Below are 19,685 nucleotides of genomic sequence, written 5' to 3' on the forward strand. Positions count from 1 at the left end.
CGAACCAAATAGGTTCAATCTTCTAACTCTTCATTCTAGGTGGGTTCAAACCAAAATGGTTTGTTATAGTTCAATCTTTAGTCTTCGAAGCCAAATGGGTTTAATCTTCAAACCCTTCTTCTTCTTCTTCTTCTTCTTCTTCTTCTCTCTCTCTCTACATCGATCTCCTCAAGAATCGATCATTAGTGCCTGGTGACTTAACCCACTGACAAGAAGTTTTCCCCTGACTAGAAGGGTTCTAGTAGGAAGCCATTTTTTCTTTTCTTTTTTTCTTTTTTTTTATATTTATTTTTTGATTTAAATAATTTAATTAATATCATTCGTCACAAAACGACGTCATTTGACTTATAATAGATGGCATTAGACCTTAAAAGTTGACGAAAGGGGCGTGTTTGCAAAGAAGTTGGGAGATAAGGAGTGTATTTTCTCAATTTTATTAGGTTTATCCAATGAGTTTGTGTCCTATTGTTTTCTCCTTCATTTGTTGGTTATTCTTATCTGGTTGTTATGGTCAAAAGTGGGCTGAGTCTTATCCTTCTCTTGTTTGGTTTCATATTAGGTGGTTAGATGGTGTGTTCTTTTTTTGAGGAAGTGGGTTGTTAACCTTCAAAACTTTATATATTGAGTCATATTTTGCTAGAAATAAAATACAATTTTTCTTGCTTAAGTTTTATCATGTCTCAAAGTTTTAGCCAATTTTTTTTCCTAGAAATTGATACACCCATCTTTCGTGTCCTTAAGCCTGGCAAACGTGTACTATTGCAAGATAAAATTCTACCCCAATTTTTTGACCCAAGAGATCCTGTGAGATCCATCTAGAGACCATGTCTACCACAACAGAATCTAGTGGTGCATTTGAGGCACCTGTTACAGCAACTGTCAGCAAAGAGAACAAAGGTACAACTCCAACCGGAGAATTACAAGCTGAGACATTTGCTTGACATTGGACCTAAAAAAGGGGATCCTACATTTGAGGCTTGGGATGAAGAAAACTATGGTAATGTCTTGGTTATGGAATTTAATGGTTCTGGAGATAAGTAACATTGTCATGTTTTGAAGCACAACTCAAGAAATTTGAGATTTTGTTAAGCAGACTTATTATAAAGTTCGAGATGCAGCCCAAATTTATGAGATTATAACAAAAATTTCAGCTACAAAGCAAGGAAACTGGTCAATCACTGACTACTCCAATCTCCTGCAAACTTTATGGCAGACGATGGATCATTATCAGTGTATGAAGATAACCTATAGTGAGGATGGAACCCTTTTAAAAAGGTTTGTTGAAAAAGATAGGATTTATGAATTTTTTGTTGGTTTAAATATTGAGTTTGATGCCGTGAGGGTATAGATACTTAGGAAAGAAGACTTGAAGTCCCTAAATGAGACTCTAGCCATTGTTTGTGCTGAGGAAAGGAGAGGAGTCATGCTTGAGACCCGTACGGGAGATAATTTAGCTCTTATGACAAGAAGAATGACCCTACAACATTCCAGTTTTGAACAACAATGAGGTAAGGCTAAAAGAACACTAGATGGGTCTCGGTTAAACAAGGATCTATTGTGGTGTACTTATTGTAATAAGTCTAGACATACCATAGACAAATGTTGGACACTACATAGAAAACCTCAAGTTGAGAACAAAGGGACATCAGGTAAGCAGAAAAGACAGGAACAGGCATATGTGGCAAACACTCTAACAATATGCGGAAGGGGATTCTCCATAATCACTGACTGAGGTTAACAAGGAAGAAATTACAAAATTGAAACATTTACTTGGATCCTTACAGAAACCAACTCGATCAAGTACTTGTACCTTAACTTTTTCAGGTATTTCTTCCCTCTCTCATGCTCTAAATGCCTCAAACACTACTCTCTCAGGTGTTTGGATCATTGATTCAGGGGCCACAAATCACATGAACTGCTCCTCCCCAAAGTTTATTTTATATACCCCTTGTCCTAGCAATAGAAAGATAACTATAGCTAACAGTACAACGACTAAGATAACTGATCAAGAAGATGTTTACATCAATGACTCTCTTATATTAAAAAATGCCCTGCATGTACCTAAGTTGTTTACTAACCTTGTTTCAATCCAAAAACTCACCACAGATTCTAATTGTAGGGTGATTTTTCATCCCTCTTATTGTGAAATTCAAGAACAAGACACGAGGAGGATGATTGTGTATGCTAGAGAGAAAGAGGGTCTCTACTATCTTGAGAAACAAAGTGGACAGGAGAATAGGACAGCTAAGTTCTCCCCACTATCTTTTTTGATTGAGTCCTCAAAGTCACGTAAAGAAAAAATTTGGTTATAGCACCTATGTTTTGGCCATCCATCTTTTAATGTTCTTAGATTGATGTATCCTTTATTGTTCAAATGATTAGTTGGATAAGACTTTCAGTGTGATATATGTGAATTTGGAAAACATAAGAGAACGTCCTTTCCAGTTAATATGAAAAGGAGTTCTTCTCCATTTGCTCCTATCTATAGTGACATATGGGGTCCCTCTCCCATTTCTAACATCACTAGGGCTTGATGGTTTGTGTCTTTTATTGATCATTGTACTCGTGCCACCTGAGTATATATCTTTTAAAGAACAAATCTGAAGTTAGTTCCATATTTTTAGTTTTCTATAATATGGTGAGAACTCAATTTAATGTTGAAATTAAAAGAATTTGGTCTGATAATGCTAAGAACTATTTTAATTAGTTCCTTACTTCCTATTTTCAAGCAAGAGGCATAATCCATGAATCCTCTTGTGTTAATACCCTACAACAAAATGGGGTGGTCGAGAGAAAAAATGGACACCTTCTTACTATTACAAGGGCTCTCCTATTTCAGAGAAATGTTCCAAAACAGTACTGGGGGGAAGCCATTTTAATTGCTACTCACCTAAGAAACCTAAATTCCCAAAGTCCACTCCAATTGTTGTCTCAATTCTTTCCACAATTTTCAATTTCTAATGGCCTTATGCCTAGAGCATTTGGGTGTGTAGCATTTGTTCATTTACACTCTCAACACAGGGGAAAATTTGATCCTAGAGCTCTTAGATGCATATTTGAGGGGTATTCACCTACTCAAAAATGTTATAAGTGTTTCCATCCACCAACCAAAAAATTCTTTGTATCTGTGGATGTTACATTCGCTGAACAAAAATTAGTATTTTGCTTAGCATCCTCTTCAGGGGGAGACCTCAATAACTGGGGATAAGGACAGAGACGTATTTCTCCTTGAATTTCCATCCTCATTACCCCCCTCTGTTCCACACTTACAACCTACTGTTTCACCCTTACAACCTGCATCTAATACTCAGTCCAAAACCCAAGAACATGTACAAGATGGTCCAACCCAAGAGCCTATACATCGTCCACTTCAGGTATACTCAAGAAGAAAGGGACCAGCTACTCATCCGACACCTGTTCAAGCATCCGAATCAACACTTGGTCCTGACATTGATCATAATGAGGTAAGCACTTCTCCTTCCACCTCTCCTAATGAGATTGAACCTGGTACTAACCCATCTAACTCAAGTGATAGTGAACTTCCTATTGCTAATCGTAAAGGAACTAGAGCTTGCACAAAGCACCCTCTACACCTATTTATGTCCTACAAAAATCTGTCCCCTAGTCATAAAGCTTTTCTTACCAACATAAGCTCCATTCCCATACAAAAACAGTATTTGAGGCATTAAGTAATTAGAATTGGAGGAATGCTATCAGGGTAGAGATGCAGGCACTTGAAAAAAATAAAACATGGGATTTTGTAAAGCTACCTAGAGGGAAGAAATCAGTGGTGTGTAGGTGGATCTTCACAGTTAAATATAACTTAGATGGGTCACTAGAGAGATATAAAGCAAAATTGGTTGCTAAGGGCTATACCCAAACCTATGGTGTAGATTATCTTGAAACCTTCACTCCGGTTGCAAAAATGAACACCATAAGAATATTGTGATCTCTAGCAGCTAACCTTAATTGGAAATTGTAGTAGTTTGATATGAAAAATGCTTTTTTACATGGAGATCTAGAGGAAGAAATCTATATGGAAGTGCCACCAGGATTATGTTCAAAAGCAGGAAAGGATGTTGTACACAGATTGAATAAAGCTCTATATGGTTTGAAACAGTCTCCAAGAGCATGGTTTGGAAGATTTACTAAAGCCATGCCAAGTTTGGGATACAAGCAAAGCCAAGGTGATCATACTCTGTTCGTAAGACATTTTATTTTTGGAAAAGTAATTGTTTTATTAGTCTATGTGGAAGACATTATAATGATAGGGGATAACTTAGAAGGAATGGAAAGTCTAAAGAAGCATTTGATAAAGGAGCTTGAAATTAAGCAATTAGGCAAGTTGAAGTATTTCTTGAGCATCGAAGTGGCTCACTTAGCAAGGGATTTTCATATCTCAACAGAAATATATTTTTGATCTATTAACAGACATAGGTATCCTAGGATGTAGGCCTACAAAAACCCCTATTGAGCCTAATCATTGACTTGGTGATAGCCCAAAAGATGCAGCAACAAATAAGAGCCTCTACCAAAGATTAGTTGGGAGGCTCATCTATCTGTTACACAGCGGGCTAGACATAGCATATGATGTGGGAGTGGTTAGCAAATTCATGCACAATCCTAAGAAGGTACACCTGAAAGCAGTGCATTGAATTTTGCATTACTTAAAGGGTACATCGGGTAAGGGAATTTTGTTCAAAAGACGGCAAGACCTAACTCTTGTAGCCTATACGGATGCTAACTATGTAAGGTCAATGATTGACAGAAGGTCAACATCTAGGTATTGCACATTCCTAGGGAGAAATATTATGACTTGGAGGAGTAAGAGGCAAAATGTTGTGGCAAGATCCAATGCAGAGGCTGAATTCAGATCAATGGCCCTTAGGATTTGTGAGTTGTTATGGCTAAAAATAATTCTAGAGGATCTGAAAGTTATGTGGAAGACTCCTATAAAGTTATATTGTGATAATAAGTCAACTATAAATATTGCACAGAATCCGGTACAACATGACTGGATTAGAGATTTGGAGGTTGACAGGTATTTTATAAAAGAAAAGTTTGAAAGTGGTCCAATTTGTACACCATTTGTGTCAATAGGAAGTTAACTTGCAAACTTACTCACTAAAGGTCTTTCGGGTGCAGTTTTTCTAAGGATAACAAGCAAGCTGGGAATAGAAGATATCCATTCACCAGCTTGAGAGGGAGTGTCGGGAGACAAGGAGTGTATTTTCTCAATTTTATCAAGTTTTGTTGGAACAAGATTAAGAAGCGGTGGAGATAAGAGATGGCCAAGAATCAAGATAGAGATAGGATTTTATCTTTTTACCTTCTTTTTTTTTTTTTTTTTTTATCTATTTTGTGTTTTATCTATTTGTTGTACATTTAAATTATTGTAATATAGTTCTAGATATAAGGTAAGTAATCTAGTCCTAAAAGATAGGGAATGTAATCTAGTTCTAAAACTTAGGAGAATTCTTAAGAACACTCTTGTATAAATTATGTTATTTACATCAATAAAACATGAAGGAATACCATTTCCTTTTTCCCACAAGTTTAGTCATGCGTGAGAGATGAGGGAGACTGGCTGCTGGGGATTTTGCAGCCCCAGGATGAACCAGCTCTGATATCAAGTTAAAAGAGAATATTTGGTCTGTAATATGGCTTAAGAATCTCTCACAGCCTTCATGATTATATATATTTACAAGAACCTCAATCAACTCCCTTAGTTTTAGAGATTGATTGATCTAAATTCAACTAGTATCATCATCTAAATACAGCAAGTAATCAGCTAATTATAAGGAATATTTATAGGAAATATTAACACGTATCAACACTTACAATGGATATATGGACTGAATCTGCACATCTGCTGGGAACAACTTGCATTCTTCAGAGAAAATCTGAGCTTGTTTTTCAGCAATGGCATCTATTAATTGTATGTCTTTTGCGACCTGCTCATCGACACTATTAGGAAAGAGCAGAAAATGAGAAAAGCGGAAAGATCCAGCTGGCAGGCAAACTGCAGTGTGCAAACCAAGGGAAAAGCTGGATAATCAAAAGAAACATAAAGGAAACTAGAATACTAACTGAAATTATGGGGAAAAATCCCTTGTCACTATTACTTGAATATCCAATTATTTAAAAAAAAAATCAGGGAAAAGAAGATATGATCTCAACCTCCACTCAGAGTTATCAGCATAGATGCATGCTTCTACAAGATCCACGATGATACGTAGCATTTCAGCACGCTCTTCATAGCTTCCTCGTCCCTGCAGTAGATAAGCATAGCATTTAACATAGCTAACGAAATGTGCCATGATCAATCCCATGCCAAAAAATATTGCTAAATCAGACAATTAAATCTACAATGCACTAAACCACAAATAAACCAAGCTATTTGCAAACTACATCAAGTATCCCACTTCCAATTCATGTGTTTCCCAATAAACAATGCTTTTGCTTTAATTAAAAGCTGATTTAGAAAATAAGCTGAGCCCAAACAATTCCAACTTCAACCTTTTGGGTCTAGCAAACAGAATCATAGAACTTCTTGTATGTAACTCCAGTGTCATAATTTGGCAAAACGTAAAGTGCCTCTAAAGTCTGGACAATTAAATTGCCGGTCATATTGTGTGTGTGTGTGTGAATAGTAAATGAAGGGTTAAAGGACTGCAAATTTAGATGACATTTCCATTCCATTAAAAAGCAAAAGATAATATTGTGGAAGCATCTAAAGCTGAGTTAAAAACAACTAAAGCTGCTGCAACTTTATTCACAAAGTTCTTGTCTTCTACGGAGTCTGGTTTGAAGGGGAATGTGGAAGCATCAAATAGTTTGTTGTTGCAGCTATGTTTATGTTTAAATTGATGTAGTTTGTAGCTACAATTTATATTTTGATTATTGATGTTTCTAGTATAGGCGGTATTCTTATTTCCGATGATCAAGCTGCCTATATAAGTAGCTTACAGTTACTTTGTATGGTTTAACTTCATTTTTTGAATTCTCTGAATAAGAGTTCTGCTCGAGGTATTATTTTTTTTTTTCTCTCTGTCTCTCGTTGTGTCCTTGATCTAATCCTAGGGTTTCCACATGATATCAGAGCCTTTTGCTCTTCTCTAATGGCAATCAATCCTCCTCTCCTTCTCCTCAATCCTCATCTTCTTTGTCGTCTGCCTCTCAAACTAATTTCTCAGTAGTAGCTAAAGCCTTTAGCTTCATTCCGATAAAGCTCAATTCCAATAACTATATTTTCTGGAAGGCTCAAATTCTTACTATAATTCGAGCATTTGATCTAGTCTCGTTTCTTAACAAAACCACTCCTCCTACAAAAAGTTTGCCCGATCCAAATGGAGAAGATGAAGTTATCAATCCAGAATACTTGAACTGGATTCAATCTGATCAGCTCTTGTTGGGATGGCTCTTCTCAACAATTGGCGAATAAGTTTTAGCGCAGGTGATTCATTGTGAATCATCTGCTGAGATATGGCTTACTTTAGAAAATCTTTATGCACGCCAAACTATAACTAAGTCATTTCAATTGAAACAGAAATTAAGATCAATCAAGAAGGATGATCTCTCAATAAATGATTACATTCTGAAAATGAAGACAATCGGTCATTCTCTAGCTGCTATAGGTGAGTCATTGACCAATAAAGATTTACTGCTTGCAATCTTGAATGGACTAGATCATGATTACGAAACTGTTGTGAGCCTAATTACCTATCAAATGGATGAAATTGATTTGGAGAAAGTCCAGTATTTACTTCTAATGCATGAGTAGCGATTGTCGGTTAAGAATTCATCGTTGAGTGCTTCCTCTTTGAATTCAGTTATGCATGCAAATGTTGCGTCATCTAATTCACAAAATAATACTGGCTTTGGTGACAATAATAGAGGAGGTTATTCAGTAAGAGGAAACAGTTTTATGAATAGAGGAGGGAGAGGTCGAGGAAGAGTGTCCAATAGAAGAATTTATTGTCAGTTGTGTGGCAAACCAGGTCACTTTGTTGACAAGTGTTATCATCGCTTTGATAAGAATTTTCAGCAACAAGTGCCTAATCAAGGTTTTACTCGAGCAAATGATGGAAATCAGTATAATAACAGAGCTTATATGGCTTCCATGAGTGATTCTAATGGAGCCTACATGAGTGAGATAGGTTCTATGTTAGGTTCTCACAATGGCAATAACCCTAGATCTTCTACTTCTTCTGATACTTTTGTTACTCAGTCTTCATTTTCAGATCCTTCTTGGTTTGTTGATTCTGAAGCAACAAATCATATTACATCAAACTTGAACATCTTATCCTTACACACACCTTACAATGGTGGAGAAAAAGTTGTCATAGGTAACGGTAAGCAACTGCTTATAACTCATGTCGGTACTAGTCAGTTGTATACTAATCTCAAACCTACTTCAGTCCTTTCAATTCCTAATGCTCTTCATGTTCCAAATATGAAGAAAAACTTACTTAGTGTTTCTCAATTAACTCGTGATCATAATATTGTGGTTGAGTTTCACTCATATGTGTGTTTGATTAAGGACAAAATTATCGGACTGGTGCTGCTCAGGGGACATCTTAAGGATGGGCTCCATCAATTGCTGCCAACATCTTACTCTGTTGTCAACAAGAATTCTGCCCTATCCCTAGAGCCTTTATCTATTGCTTCAACTTTTCTTTCTTCGAATACATATAATAAGCAAAAAGCATGTAAAAGACAGAACTCATTTAGTCATGAGCTGTCAAATCTTGTAAATGTTGCTCAAAGAACTACTGATTGTCAGCAATGGCATGTTAGATTGGGATACCCCTCCTTGAATGTTCTGAAACTTGTATTGAATAAAATTGGCGTGTCTTGTTCACTCTCCAATTTGACATTTTGTGACTCGTGTAAAGTTGGTAAGCTAAGTCAACTTCCTTTTTCTAGCTAGGAAGTTACAGCTACAAAACCATTAGAATTGGTTTATTCAGATCTTTGAGGACCTGCACCTGTTGTGTCAATTAAAGGGTTTCGATACTACATAATCTTTGTGGATGCTTTCACTCAATATACTTGGCTTTATCCTTTAAAACTTAAGTCTGATGCCCTTTCAGCTTTCACTATCTTTCATAAATTTGCTGAAATTCAGTATTAAACCAAGTTTCGAGCCTTACAAACTGACAATGGAGGGGAGTTTAGAGCATTCTTACCTTATCTTCAATCCAATGGTATGCAGCCTAGATTTACTTGCCCACACACATCAACAAAATGGTGTAGCAGAAAGAAAACACACACATAGCTAAAATGGGTCTAACATTGTTATCTCATGCCATGCCCTTAAAGTTCTGGGTGGCAGCTTTTCAGACATATGTTCATCTAATAAATTGGTTACCTGCTTCACCTATTAAGTACAACTCACCTTTTGAAATGTTCTATCAAAAGTCACCTAACTATCAATTGTTGCAACCGTTTGGTCGTACTTGTTTTCCTTATCTTTGTCCTTATAACAAGCACAAGTTTGACTTTCATTCCACTAAATGTATCTTTATTGGATATACTCAAGCATGCATCCATCAGGGAGAGTGTATGTGTCTCGAAATGTGAAATTTAATGCTAATGAGTTTCCTTTTCGTACTCTATTTTTCGTTCCTTCTTCTGCTCCTAAAGCTATGTTATCATCTTTGGGGTATTCTATTGACTTTCTTCAACCTATTATTACTTCTCCTACTTCTTCAAAATGTCCTCAAGTAGCACAGTCCCCTCAGGCTTCAAATCACACTGATACTACCAGTTCTCAGGCCACAACTCCTTCCACTTCGTCTACACTACAAAATTTACCCACTCAATCACCAGCCATCATTTCTTCTTTGCCCACATCCAAGGCTGTTCCAGCCCCTTCAATTCACCCTATGCTCACCCAGTCTAAAGCCAAACACCTTGTAACCTCTTCCTCTCATGCTTTAGTGAGTAACATTGAACCTAGTTCCGTTCGTGAGGCTCTTTTAGACTCACAATGGGTTAAGGTCATGGAAGAAGAGTATTTAGCCTTGCAGAGAAATCATATTTGGGATTTAGTTCCCTTTTCCAAGGATATGAACTTAGTTGGTTTTAAGTGGGTGTTCTAGGTGAAATACAATGCCGATGAGTCAATTTTCAAATATAAAGCTAGGTTGGTGGCAAAAGCCTTTCATCAAACACCAGGTGTGGACTATGCGGAGACTTTTAGTCTAGTAGTTAAGGCCCCCAATATCAGAGTATTATTCTCGTTAACTGTAAATTTTGGCTAGGATATACAACAAATGGATGTTAACAATGCATTCCTTAATGGAGACTTAACTGAAACTGTTTATATGGCTCAGCCTGAAGGCTTTGTAGACAATTAGCATCCTACTCATGTGTGTCGGTTAAATAAGTCACTCTATGGCTTCAAGTAGACTCCTTGAGCATGGTATTCAAAACTGAGAGTTGCCTTACAATCTTGGGGTTTTGTAAGGTCTATATCAGATGCCTCTTTATTTATTAAACAGACAGCTACTTATGTGCTCTTTGTTCTAGTCTATGTTGATGATATACTACTCACTGGATCGAATTCAACAGCTCTTAATTCTTGTATTCATGATTTGGACACCCAATTCGCTATTAAGATCCTAAGATCGGTGAATTATTTTCTAGGTTTGAAGCTTATAGAGATGGCAATGGTCTTTATCTTACTCAGTCTAAGTATGTGATTGATTTGTTGAAAAAGGCAACCATGCAGAGTTGCAAGCCATGTAGCACACCTATGGCTACTGGAGTTTCTTTGACTGATGAAGGGGATCCTTTTCCTAACCCATCTTTGTATAGGACGTTAATTGGTTCACTGCAATATCTCACTTACACACGTCCAGATATAATGTTTACAGTGGACAAATAGAGCCAACTCTTGTCTAGTCCTAAGTCTCAACATTGGTTAGCGTGTAAGAGGTTATTTCGGTATCTTAAAGGCACTATTGGTATGGGTTTGGTTTTTACTCCTTCACTAAATGACTTATCCTTAGTGACTTACACGACACAGATCATGTTGGTTGTAAGGTTACTCAGTGTTCTACTAGTGAGTTTTGTGTATATTTTGGTCACAATCTTATCGTGTGGGGTTCCAAGAAACAATCTGTTGTTGCTAGGTCTGTTGGAGAAGTCGAATATTGGGCAATTGATGTTGGTGTGACTGAACTAATGTGGTTGAAGTCATTATTTGTTGAGTTGGTATATCCTTGTGTAACCCCTCTAGTTGTATGGAGTGACAACTTGGCTACTAAGAGCATGTCAGAGAATCAAGTGTTTCATTCTAGGACCAAGCATGTTGAAATCGATGTTCATTTTGTGCGGGAGAAAGTTGAATGTGGTGAAGTGGACATTAGATACGTTCCTACATCTGATCAAGCAGCAGATATTCTTACTAAAAGATTGCCTAGAAACCGGTTTGAGTCTTTATGTAAGAAACTTGGTTTAAAAGTGTCACTTGTGTGTGCTGAGTTAAAACCAACTAAAGCTGCTACAACTTTATCTACGGAGTCTGGTTTGAAGGGGAGTGTGGAAGCATCTAAAGCTGAGTTAAAAACAACTAAGGTTGCTGCAACTTTATTCGCAAAGTTCTTGTCTTCTACGGAGTCTGGTTTGAAGGGGTGTGTGGAAGCATCAAATAGTTTGTTATAACAGTTTGTTGTTGTAGCTATGTTTGTGTTTAAATTGATGTAATTTGTAGCTACAATTTATATTTTGATTATTGATGTTTCTAGTATAGGCGATATTCTTATTTCTGATGATCAAGCTGCCTATATAAGTAGCTTATAGTTACTTCGTATGGTTTAACTTCATTTTCTGATTCTTTGAATAAGAGTTCTGCTCAAGGTATTATTTTTCTCTCTCTCTCGTTGTGTCCTTGATCTAATCCTAGGGTTTCTACAAATATCTATGTAGGTTTGGTCTAACTTATTCAAAATGATGGTAATTGGCAACTTGATATACTTTTTCATTCAAAGATAACTATATAGAGTTGTGCTTGGAGGGGGTAAATGGCAAAGAGTCGAATATGAAGGCTTGAACGTCTATTGTTTCCCGTGCGGCCACCAAAAGATAATATCTATGTAGGTTTGGTCTAACTTATTCAAATTGATGGTAATTGGCAACTTGATATAGTTTTTCATTCAAAGATAACTATACAGAGTTATGCTTGGATGGGGTCATTTGACCCCATCATTTGAGAATTGAGATTTCAAATCCCAAATCCCATGTTTCGATACAAAAATTTTGGTAGTGATTTGAATTTGGGTCCAAATACATCATGGATTTGGACCTAAAAAGTAGAGAATTTGAAATGACTCCCAAAGGGGTGTCATTTGGAATATAAGATTCAATTACATATTAATTCTTTTAGATAACTAATTACACATTAATTTTAAAATATTTTATCTTCATTCATTAATAATAAATATATATTCATATAGATATTATATATATAATAAGTATATATATTTTTTATATGTATGTACAATTTACATATATGTACATAAGAATATAGGCATATGTATGTATAAATATTGTAAGTATATGCATACATATTGTACTACTACATAATACATGCTCTTTTTGGTTGAGGAAAGATGAGGGCAAAAAGATAGAATTCAAGAAGCTCAAACGGGCACAAGTGGACCTCGAAGTGTAGACCCAAGAATATTTTAAGAATTCCCGAGGGCTCAAGGAACTTAAAGATTAAAAGTTTGGGGTTAAAATGAGAAAATTAATAAATGTTGAGTTATGTGATAAGGGCATTTATGGAATTATTAGAAAGGAATGGGGTCTAAGTTAAATACATAGAACAAAGGGGGTTTAAATGAGGTTCCTCGGAACCTTGTGAGATAAGGTGGAATTGGTAGGGTGGAACTGTAATTAATGGAAGTTGATGTGTGTGTATAGAAACCCACACCATTGTCAATCATTCCACCAAGAAAAAGATAAGAATCGAGAAGAAAGAAGAAGAGAATGAAAGGGAGGAAAGGAATATCAGAGAAGAGGAAAAGTTGTCACAGCAAGGCCGCAAGTTGCCAAAAACCGCAGGGGGCTGCTCAGCCAGATTTTGGTAAGTGCCAGATTTCGCTAAGTTTAACCTTGTCGCTTCTCCGTTTTTCTTCCATTTTTCATCCAATTTGAAGCTATAATCCTTTTCTTCGCACCTCTAAGACCCTTGGGTTGGCTTTACATGTGTCATAGAAGTAAGAGGTGTCAAAGAAATCAGGGCAGAGAATGGACAGCTTATTCAGCCAGTGTACTCCCACCTTTAAAGCTCATTTTGGCAAAGCCTTGTCCAATGATTTCATTAATTTGAGGCTATAATCTAATTCTACGGAACCTCCAGTATACTGAGGAGGTCTTTCATGTATCAATCCAAGTCAAAACGGACTAGAAATCAAGGTTTAAAGAGAAGGGTGTTGTGACTAGGGGACAAACTGTCATTTCTAAAAATTGTGGGCTTGGCTGCAATAAACTGAAATTAAATGGTTATAACTGAAATACAATTTAACCCTATGGGCATTGGTGAAATTGCATGTGAAAGTTGTAAACCTTTGAATGTTTTGGGTATTAGTGCAATTTCTCTAAACTAGTGGGACGAAGGGTAAATTGTTAAGAGATTGGAGATCTTGTAAATATTTTGAATGAATTAAGGTGTTTGAGTAAATTTATGAAATGTGGGGTCATGATAATCAAATAGAAATACCTTGTGTCAGACTGCGTGACTACACGCATTGCATTTTGGACAAAGAGGTGTCTAATTGTTGCAAAATTAGACAGTTGAGGGGCACAAAAGGTCAAAGTATGAGTTGGGGGTGCCACACGAGCAAAATGGAAAAGTTCAGGGGCATTTTTATGCCTTTTTCCTATATAATATGTAATGTAATATTAATATACACACATATATAATATATGTACATATATATGGGGGGAAGGATGTGTATGTGTGTTAAATAGAACATATATAAATAATACATATAGGTAGATATGTTACATATGTACGTATATAAAATACCTATATATGTGTGGGTATATAAATTTCCTACACATGTATGCATATATATATATATGTACTATTTACACACATACATATAGACATACATAGGTATATATATGAACATATATATAAACATGTGTATGCATATATATGTATATCTATAATATATACGAACATGTGCATATGTATATATATAATACATATATGTATATATGTGTGAAATATTTTTTTGATGGGATGTAAAAAATATTTAAGCATATATTTTTTGTTTTAATTTTATTTTTTTCACATTTTCTTTTTACATTAGAAAGATTGAATTTCAAATCTCATATATAATAGTTATCCAAACACTTAATTTCAAATAATGTCATTTCAAATGACATCATTTGAAATTTCTCCATCCAAACGCAACCTAGTAGATATTGTGTAAGGGCCCTAATCCCGCATTTGAACATTAAAATTTGAGTGGGGAATGAAGATCATGTGCATATTCAAATATCTGTAATTTGCCAAGCATCATACCATAGTTCAGCAGCTTAACCACATTTCAAATGTAGGATGAAGATAAAGCTCAATCTAATGGAGAGGTAGGATAGATAATGATATTAGGTTAAATGATTATAACGAACAAGGTTCCTATATTATGAGCACCAAAGAGAAAAGGCACTTCATATATACATAACCCTTAATATATACAGAAGTATGTCCTTAATATCACACAGTACAAACCATCTCATGACCCAAACTTAAAAGGTCAGTAAAACTAATTAGCAAAAAAATAAAAAAGTCACTGAAACTGGTCCAGTTATCAGTCCAAGCCTGAACAACCCACTGTCTGGATAAGTTACAGCCCTACATAACAAAAGAACGATAAAAGACAAAAGTAAAAGGTGCCAAATACCACACTCATCAATTTTTCTATTGTTCCCCTTCTCTAGACTATATAGGTAGAAAAGCTAAGAGGTATTCTTCACTTAGAAATACAAAAAATATCAATTAGTTTGAAGAGCAAGTAAGTTAAATCGGGGCCATGATCTGTGTTGTTCTTTTCAGGTTTAACAGTTAGAACCCTCAGATTGAAGAGCACGTACGTTATCAAAAAGAAGCAGAAACGTATTTCCTCTATGTCACAGCTACCATGAGGATAATATGACAAGAAACAATTACTCTGAAGTTATAACTGAAAATGTATGAACTGTTGTACAGTAAATAAGACAGAGATAGATACCAAATAAAAGTATTTGCAAAATTGCAGCCACAAAATGTTTTTTGGCCAAAATTAGATACTGCCAACGTAAAACGAAGAAAGCAACTCACTTGAATTGCTTCTGTATCAATACTTGAGGTAATACCCAGAAACTTTGCAATCTCTGCCAAATCTGCAAAAAAGCAAGTGTAGCTTGAAACAAAGTCTCCAAAAGAATGGAAGGATACTCCTAGTCAAAATAGGATTATCCACACCTAACATATCATCAGTATATATAAATATATATATATATATATATATATATTATGCAGCAGGAACAATGTACCAACGTCCTACATAGCTTGATATATATTCTGGGGCCATCTATGGAAATTGATGGTGTGACATGATAACAAAGTAAGGTTTTGAGATGTTCTAGATTCAAGTCTCACAGTATGCAATCTCTCATAACGTGAGCCTGTTTATTTAGTTTGCTTGGCTATCCACTGCCGTGTGTGAAGGAAGAATTAGGTAGCTTGATAGACTACGTTGACTTAATACTTATAGTGTTACATAAAAAACCTGAAATACATAGAGGCATAGATAGTATAGTAGCAAAAGAAAAATATGCACAGTTCCACTGGCAAACCTTTCGAAGGAAATGACAGTCAAATTGTAACAGTTAGGCCTAAAATTTTCCGCGCGAGGATCAGAAAAATGTACTCCATCAACTACATTATGCACGAACATATTTTATATATATATATATATATCTTAATTTGATGTATGCGCTTGGCTTTGTAGGGTTTTTACACTGGATGCGGGCGGTCTCCTCGTCGCGATCCATGGCGTCCCCTTGCAGATTCTGTTGAGAAAACGGGGACTTGTCACCTAACAGCCTGCAATTCAAGCGAGGAAATTGAAATTATGAGAGAAATGGAGAATGTTAGGGTGGGGAGAGGGGGAGGATGCGGAGATGGACTTGAAGAAGAGCCATTCGAGAAGGGCGTAGCGCTCCATCCCGGCGAAGAGGAGGGACTGAGCCGGCGCGTTGGCTCTTGGATAGTTCAGCATCGTCAGTTTCCTCTGCACCTCTTCCATTTGCTTCGCCGCCATTCGATCTCAGACACAGAGAGACAGAGAGAACACTTGAGTTTGAATTTCTTCCCCGTCAATAAAGAGCATTGCTGTGCCAACAAATTTGGCAAATTGCACGACAACCCCTAAATTATTATTATTTTATTTAGTCGGTAGCATTTTTGGATATTTTACGTAACAGGAGTACATATTTAATAATATTTTTTTAATATTAATTTATATAAAATATAGTCGAATCCAAAGGATTTGTTGAGTACGACCCATTTTTTCTACAAATTGAGTATAAAAATTTAATTATCAAATTTGACCAAATTTATTACTATTTCTGCAATCAATTTTATTTTTTAAATTGAGTAATATTGTTCTTTTTGTAATTAAAAAAGTTAGATGTTTTCACAATATTCGATTAATAGATAATTTATTAAAAACGTATTGAATGTATATTATATATCAAACTAAATAACTTGCTTTGTGTTATGTGTGGTTTAAAATTTTCTTTTATAACTAAAAAAGCTTAAATTTTCTTGTATTTTTGTTGGATTTCAAAAGATTAAATGTAAACTAAGAATTGCTGTTAAAGAAGAATATAATGGTTTGTTAAAGAGAGAAATTATGAAACATTTTATTTCTAGGGTTAATTACCAAAAGAAACTACTTTACCTTTAAACAATTTTTTAATTTTAGATCAAAATTTTAATAGTAATATTTAATTTTTATTTAATTATTTAATATCAATTATGTATTGATGCTAAAATTTTGTCAACAATATTTGTTTAGTGCTAATATGATGTGTTTAAATGACAGATAAACTTGTTACTCACTATTTTTTAGTCATGTTAGATAGGCAACTTAAGGGTTTCACCAATTTTTATCATATTCATACCTATTAAATTTTCACGTGAAAAAAAAAAAGAAAAAAATCCCTAAGCCGCCTATATGACATAGATATAATTAGTGAGATAGTAAATTCATTTGCCACTTAAAACATCTCATATCAACATTTAACAAACATTATTAACAGAAGTTTTAAGAGTTGTATATATAAACAAAAGATGGATACTACCATAAAAAAAATTAAAAATTTAATCTAAAACTAAAAACTCACTTAAAGTTCAGATTTTTTTTGGGTTGATAATTAACCCCTTTGTCTATGTATCAATCTATCCCCAATAAAGGGAATTTCAAAATGCTAATTGCTATTAAGGACAATCAAAAAACAAACATACAAAATTCAACTTCAGACCATTTTACTGGGAGCTCAGTTGTTTATAACATGCATGCATCCCAAATAGCAACTAGAAGATGAAAAGAAGAAAGAGAAAAAGCAGGAGGGAAGAAGGCCATGTTGAGGTGTTTGATCACCTCACATTATTGATACCATTCAAAAATCAGTACAAGCTTTTGCAAACAACTAAGAACAAGCTGATGACAATTTTAAAATAAATGCTAATGTGCACATTTCTGTACAACCAATTCAGACTACATCTTACAAAATTTTAGAAGGTACTGTCGTGCTATATTTAACTGCTAAACTCTGAAGATGATCAGCAAGATAGGTAGGTAGTCTATTGAACTGCTAACCGCTGCAAATGATCTAAGAAGACTTCAAAACTCACATCATCTGTAAAGAGAACTTCCCTTTCAGGAGCAGGAATATCAGAGCTGTATGTAGATGAAGGATTCAATTTTGCCAGCATAAAACGAGCCTGCACGATACATTGGTTGAGAACTGTATTATTACAACTGACTGTTGAGAATAAAAGTCAAGCTAAAGCACAAATCAGTCTAATCACGTAAGAAACAAAACCAGTATATATGGTAACTTACGCAGTCACCCCCCCCCCCCCCAAAAAAAAAAAAAAAAAAAGAAAGGAAAGAATAGAAAAGAAAAAATGAAGTGGAAAAGAAAAAAACAATAGAAGATACAAAAAAGGACAAAACAGTAAGAATAAGACACAACCTAGACGAGAAAGACCTTTCAAAATTAATGGTATTTTGAGAATGACATTAGACCACTAAATTCATAGACACATCCATTTAAATCCATAAAAGAAATCATGTTTGCACAGTTCCACTATGGCACATGCTTCAGTAATTTCCTTTTAGAAACAACAAAGGTTGAAAAACTTTTGTTACAATGCAAGATCTAATTTTACCAGTTATCATAAGGAATGACGACAACATATCAAGTTATCAACCTTTAATCCTACAAGTGGGGTTGGTTACAAAAATTCGAGCTTGCAATCCTTTTTATCTATGGTCATCTCTCCTCTAAGCCCTCATAACTCCTATCATATTTAAGAGTTTCCCACTAAGTTTTTCTTGGTTTCCTCTAGCTTTCTTGCTAAAGGCTTGCTCTATTCCATCCATTCTCCTTGAAGGAGTCAAAAGCCCCTATTAATTTTCTCATATAACTGAACCATCTTATCAGAACCAACCATCTAAAACAACAACATATCAAGCCCTATTAGCTTTTCATTTTGATTTCTATCATTGCCAAATGGATACATTTAAAATCTCTGACATCCACAAACACACATATATTCATAAGCATACATGGGTAGCCTTTAGTAGAAAGCATTTTCTCATATTCCTTTGCGACTATCTATTGCAAAGAATTCATTTCTTCAAGTAAATAATCAAATACCAACTAAGATTACAGAGTTTGTTGTGACATGATCAATTTTTTTTTGCATTTGTCTTAGACCAGATATTTACAAAATATTTGGATGTGTAGAAGCCACCACATATGAAAAACAAGAGAAATGGGGTTGAGAAAATAAGAATTTCTAAAGACAGACCTTTGTGTCAATCACATTTAATCACATCTCAGACATCATATCTTCAATAGGAACCACTCTGACCTCATTAAGAATAATCCTTATCTTTGTCATCTTCATATTTTACACATGTTGGTGCTTCACTGCCCAACATTCTACTCTATACAACAAAGTTGGTCTTATAACCATCTCATAAAATTTTCTGTTTAGTTTTGAGAGAATCTTACCACCACATAAAATGTTCAATTTATTTTTCCATTGCAGCCATCTTGTTTTAATTCTATGGGTAACATCCTCATTAATCTCCCCCCATCTTTTTAGATGATTGATCCAAGATATCAAGATTGATTTTTTATTTGGATGACTTGACCTTCAAGTACCTTATTTGACTTCTAATAACTAATGTTGACTGGCTGTTTCATCCTTTCTTGTGTCATAGTTGGCAAAAGAGCCTGAGGCGCACCTGGGCACAAGGCTCAGCTGAGGGCGCTTCTGCACAGCTGAGGCGAGGTGCCCTCCTTAATGTGCACGCCTAGGCTCCAAAGCACATGCCTTCTGCGCTTAGGTAGTTAGGTCATGTTTTTCTTTTTCCTGATTT

At 35.3% G+C, this 19,685-nt stretch overlaps 2 protein-coding genes across 2 annotated transcripts in view; both read right to left on the reverse strand.

Annotated features, from left to right (window-relative positions):
• LOC127787247 (AUGMIN subunit 7) overlaps positions 1-16,384 on the reverse strand; it is a 37,753-nt gene extending 21,369 nt beyond the window's left edge. Inside the window, exons 1-5 of the mRNA XM_052315202.1 lie at positions 16,192-16,384; positions 16,023-16,108; positions 15,341-15,402; positions 6,181-6,272; positions 5,842-5,967 (exon numbers count right to left, since the gene is read on the reverse strand). Of these exons, the coding sequence (XP_052171162.1) occupies positions 5,842-5,967; positions 6,181-6,272; positions 15,341-15,402; positions 16,023-16,108; positions 16,192-16,325 (500 nt within the window). The 5' untranslated portion in view covers positions 16,326-16,384. The remainder of the gene's footprint in view (positions 1-5,841; positions 5,968-6,180; positions 6,273-15,340; positions 15,403-16,022; positions 16,109-16,191) is intronic.
• Positions 16,385-17,634: 1,250 nt separating this feature from the next.
• LOC127786466 (protein transport protein SEC23-like) overlaps positions 17,635-19,685 on the reverse strand; it is a 51,314-nt gene continuing 49,263 nt past the window's right edge. The window contains exon 12 of the mRNA XM_052313885.1: positions 17,635-18,013. Coding sequence (XP_052169845.1) covers positions 17,873-18,013 — 141 coding nt within the window. The 3' untranslated portion in view covers positions 17,635-17,872. The remainder of the gene's footprint in view (positions 18,014-19,685) is intronic.

This window comes from Diospyros lotus, chromosome 12 (assembly GCF_014633365.1).
Source record: "Diospyros lotus cultivar Yz01 chromosome 12, ASM1463336v1, whole genome shotgun sequence".
Classification (NCBI taxonomy): Eukaryota; Viridiplantae; Streptophyta; class Magnoliopsida; order Ericales; family Ebenaceae; genus Diospyros; species Diospyros lotus.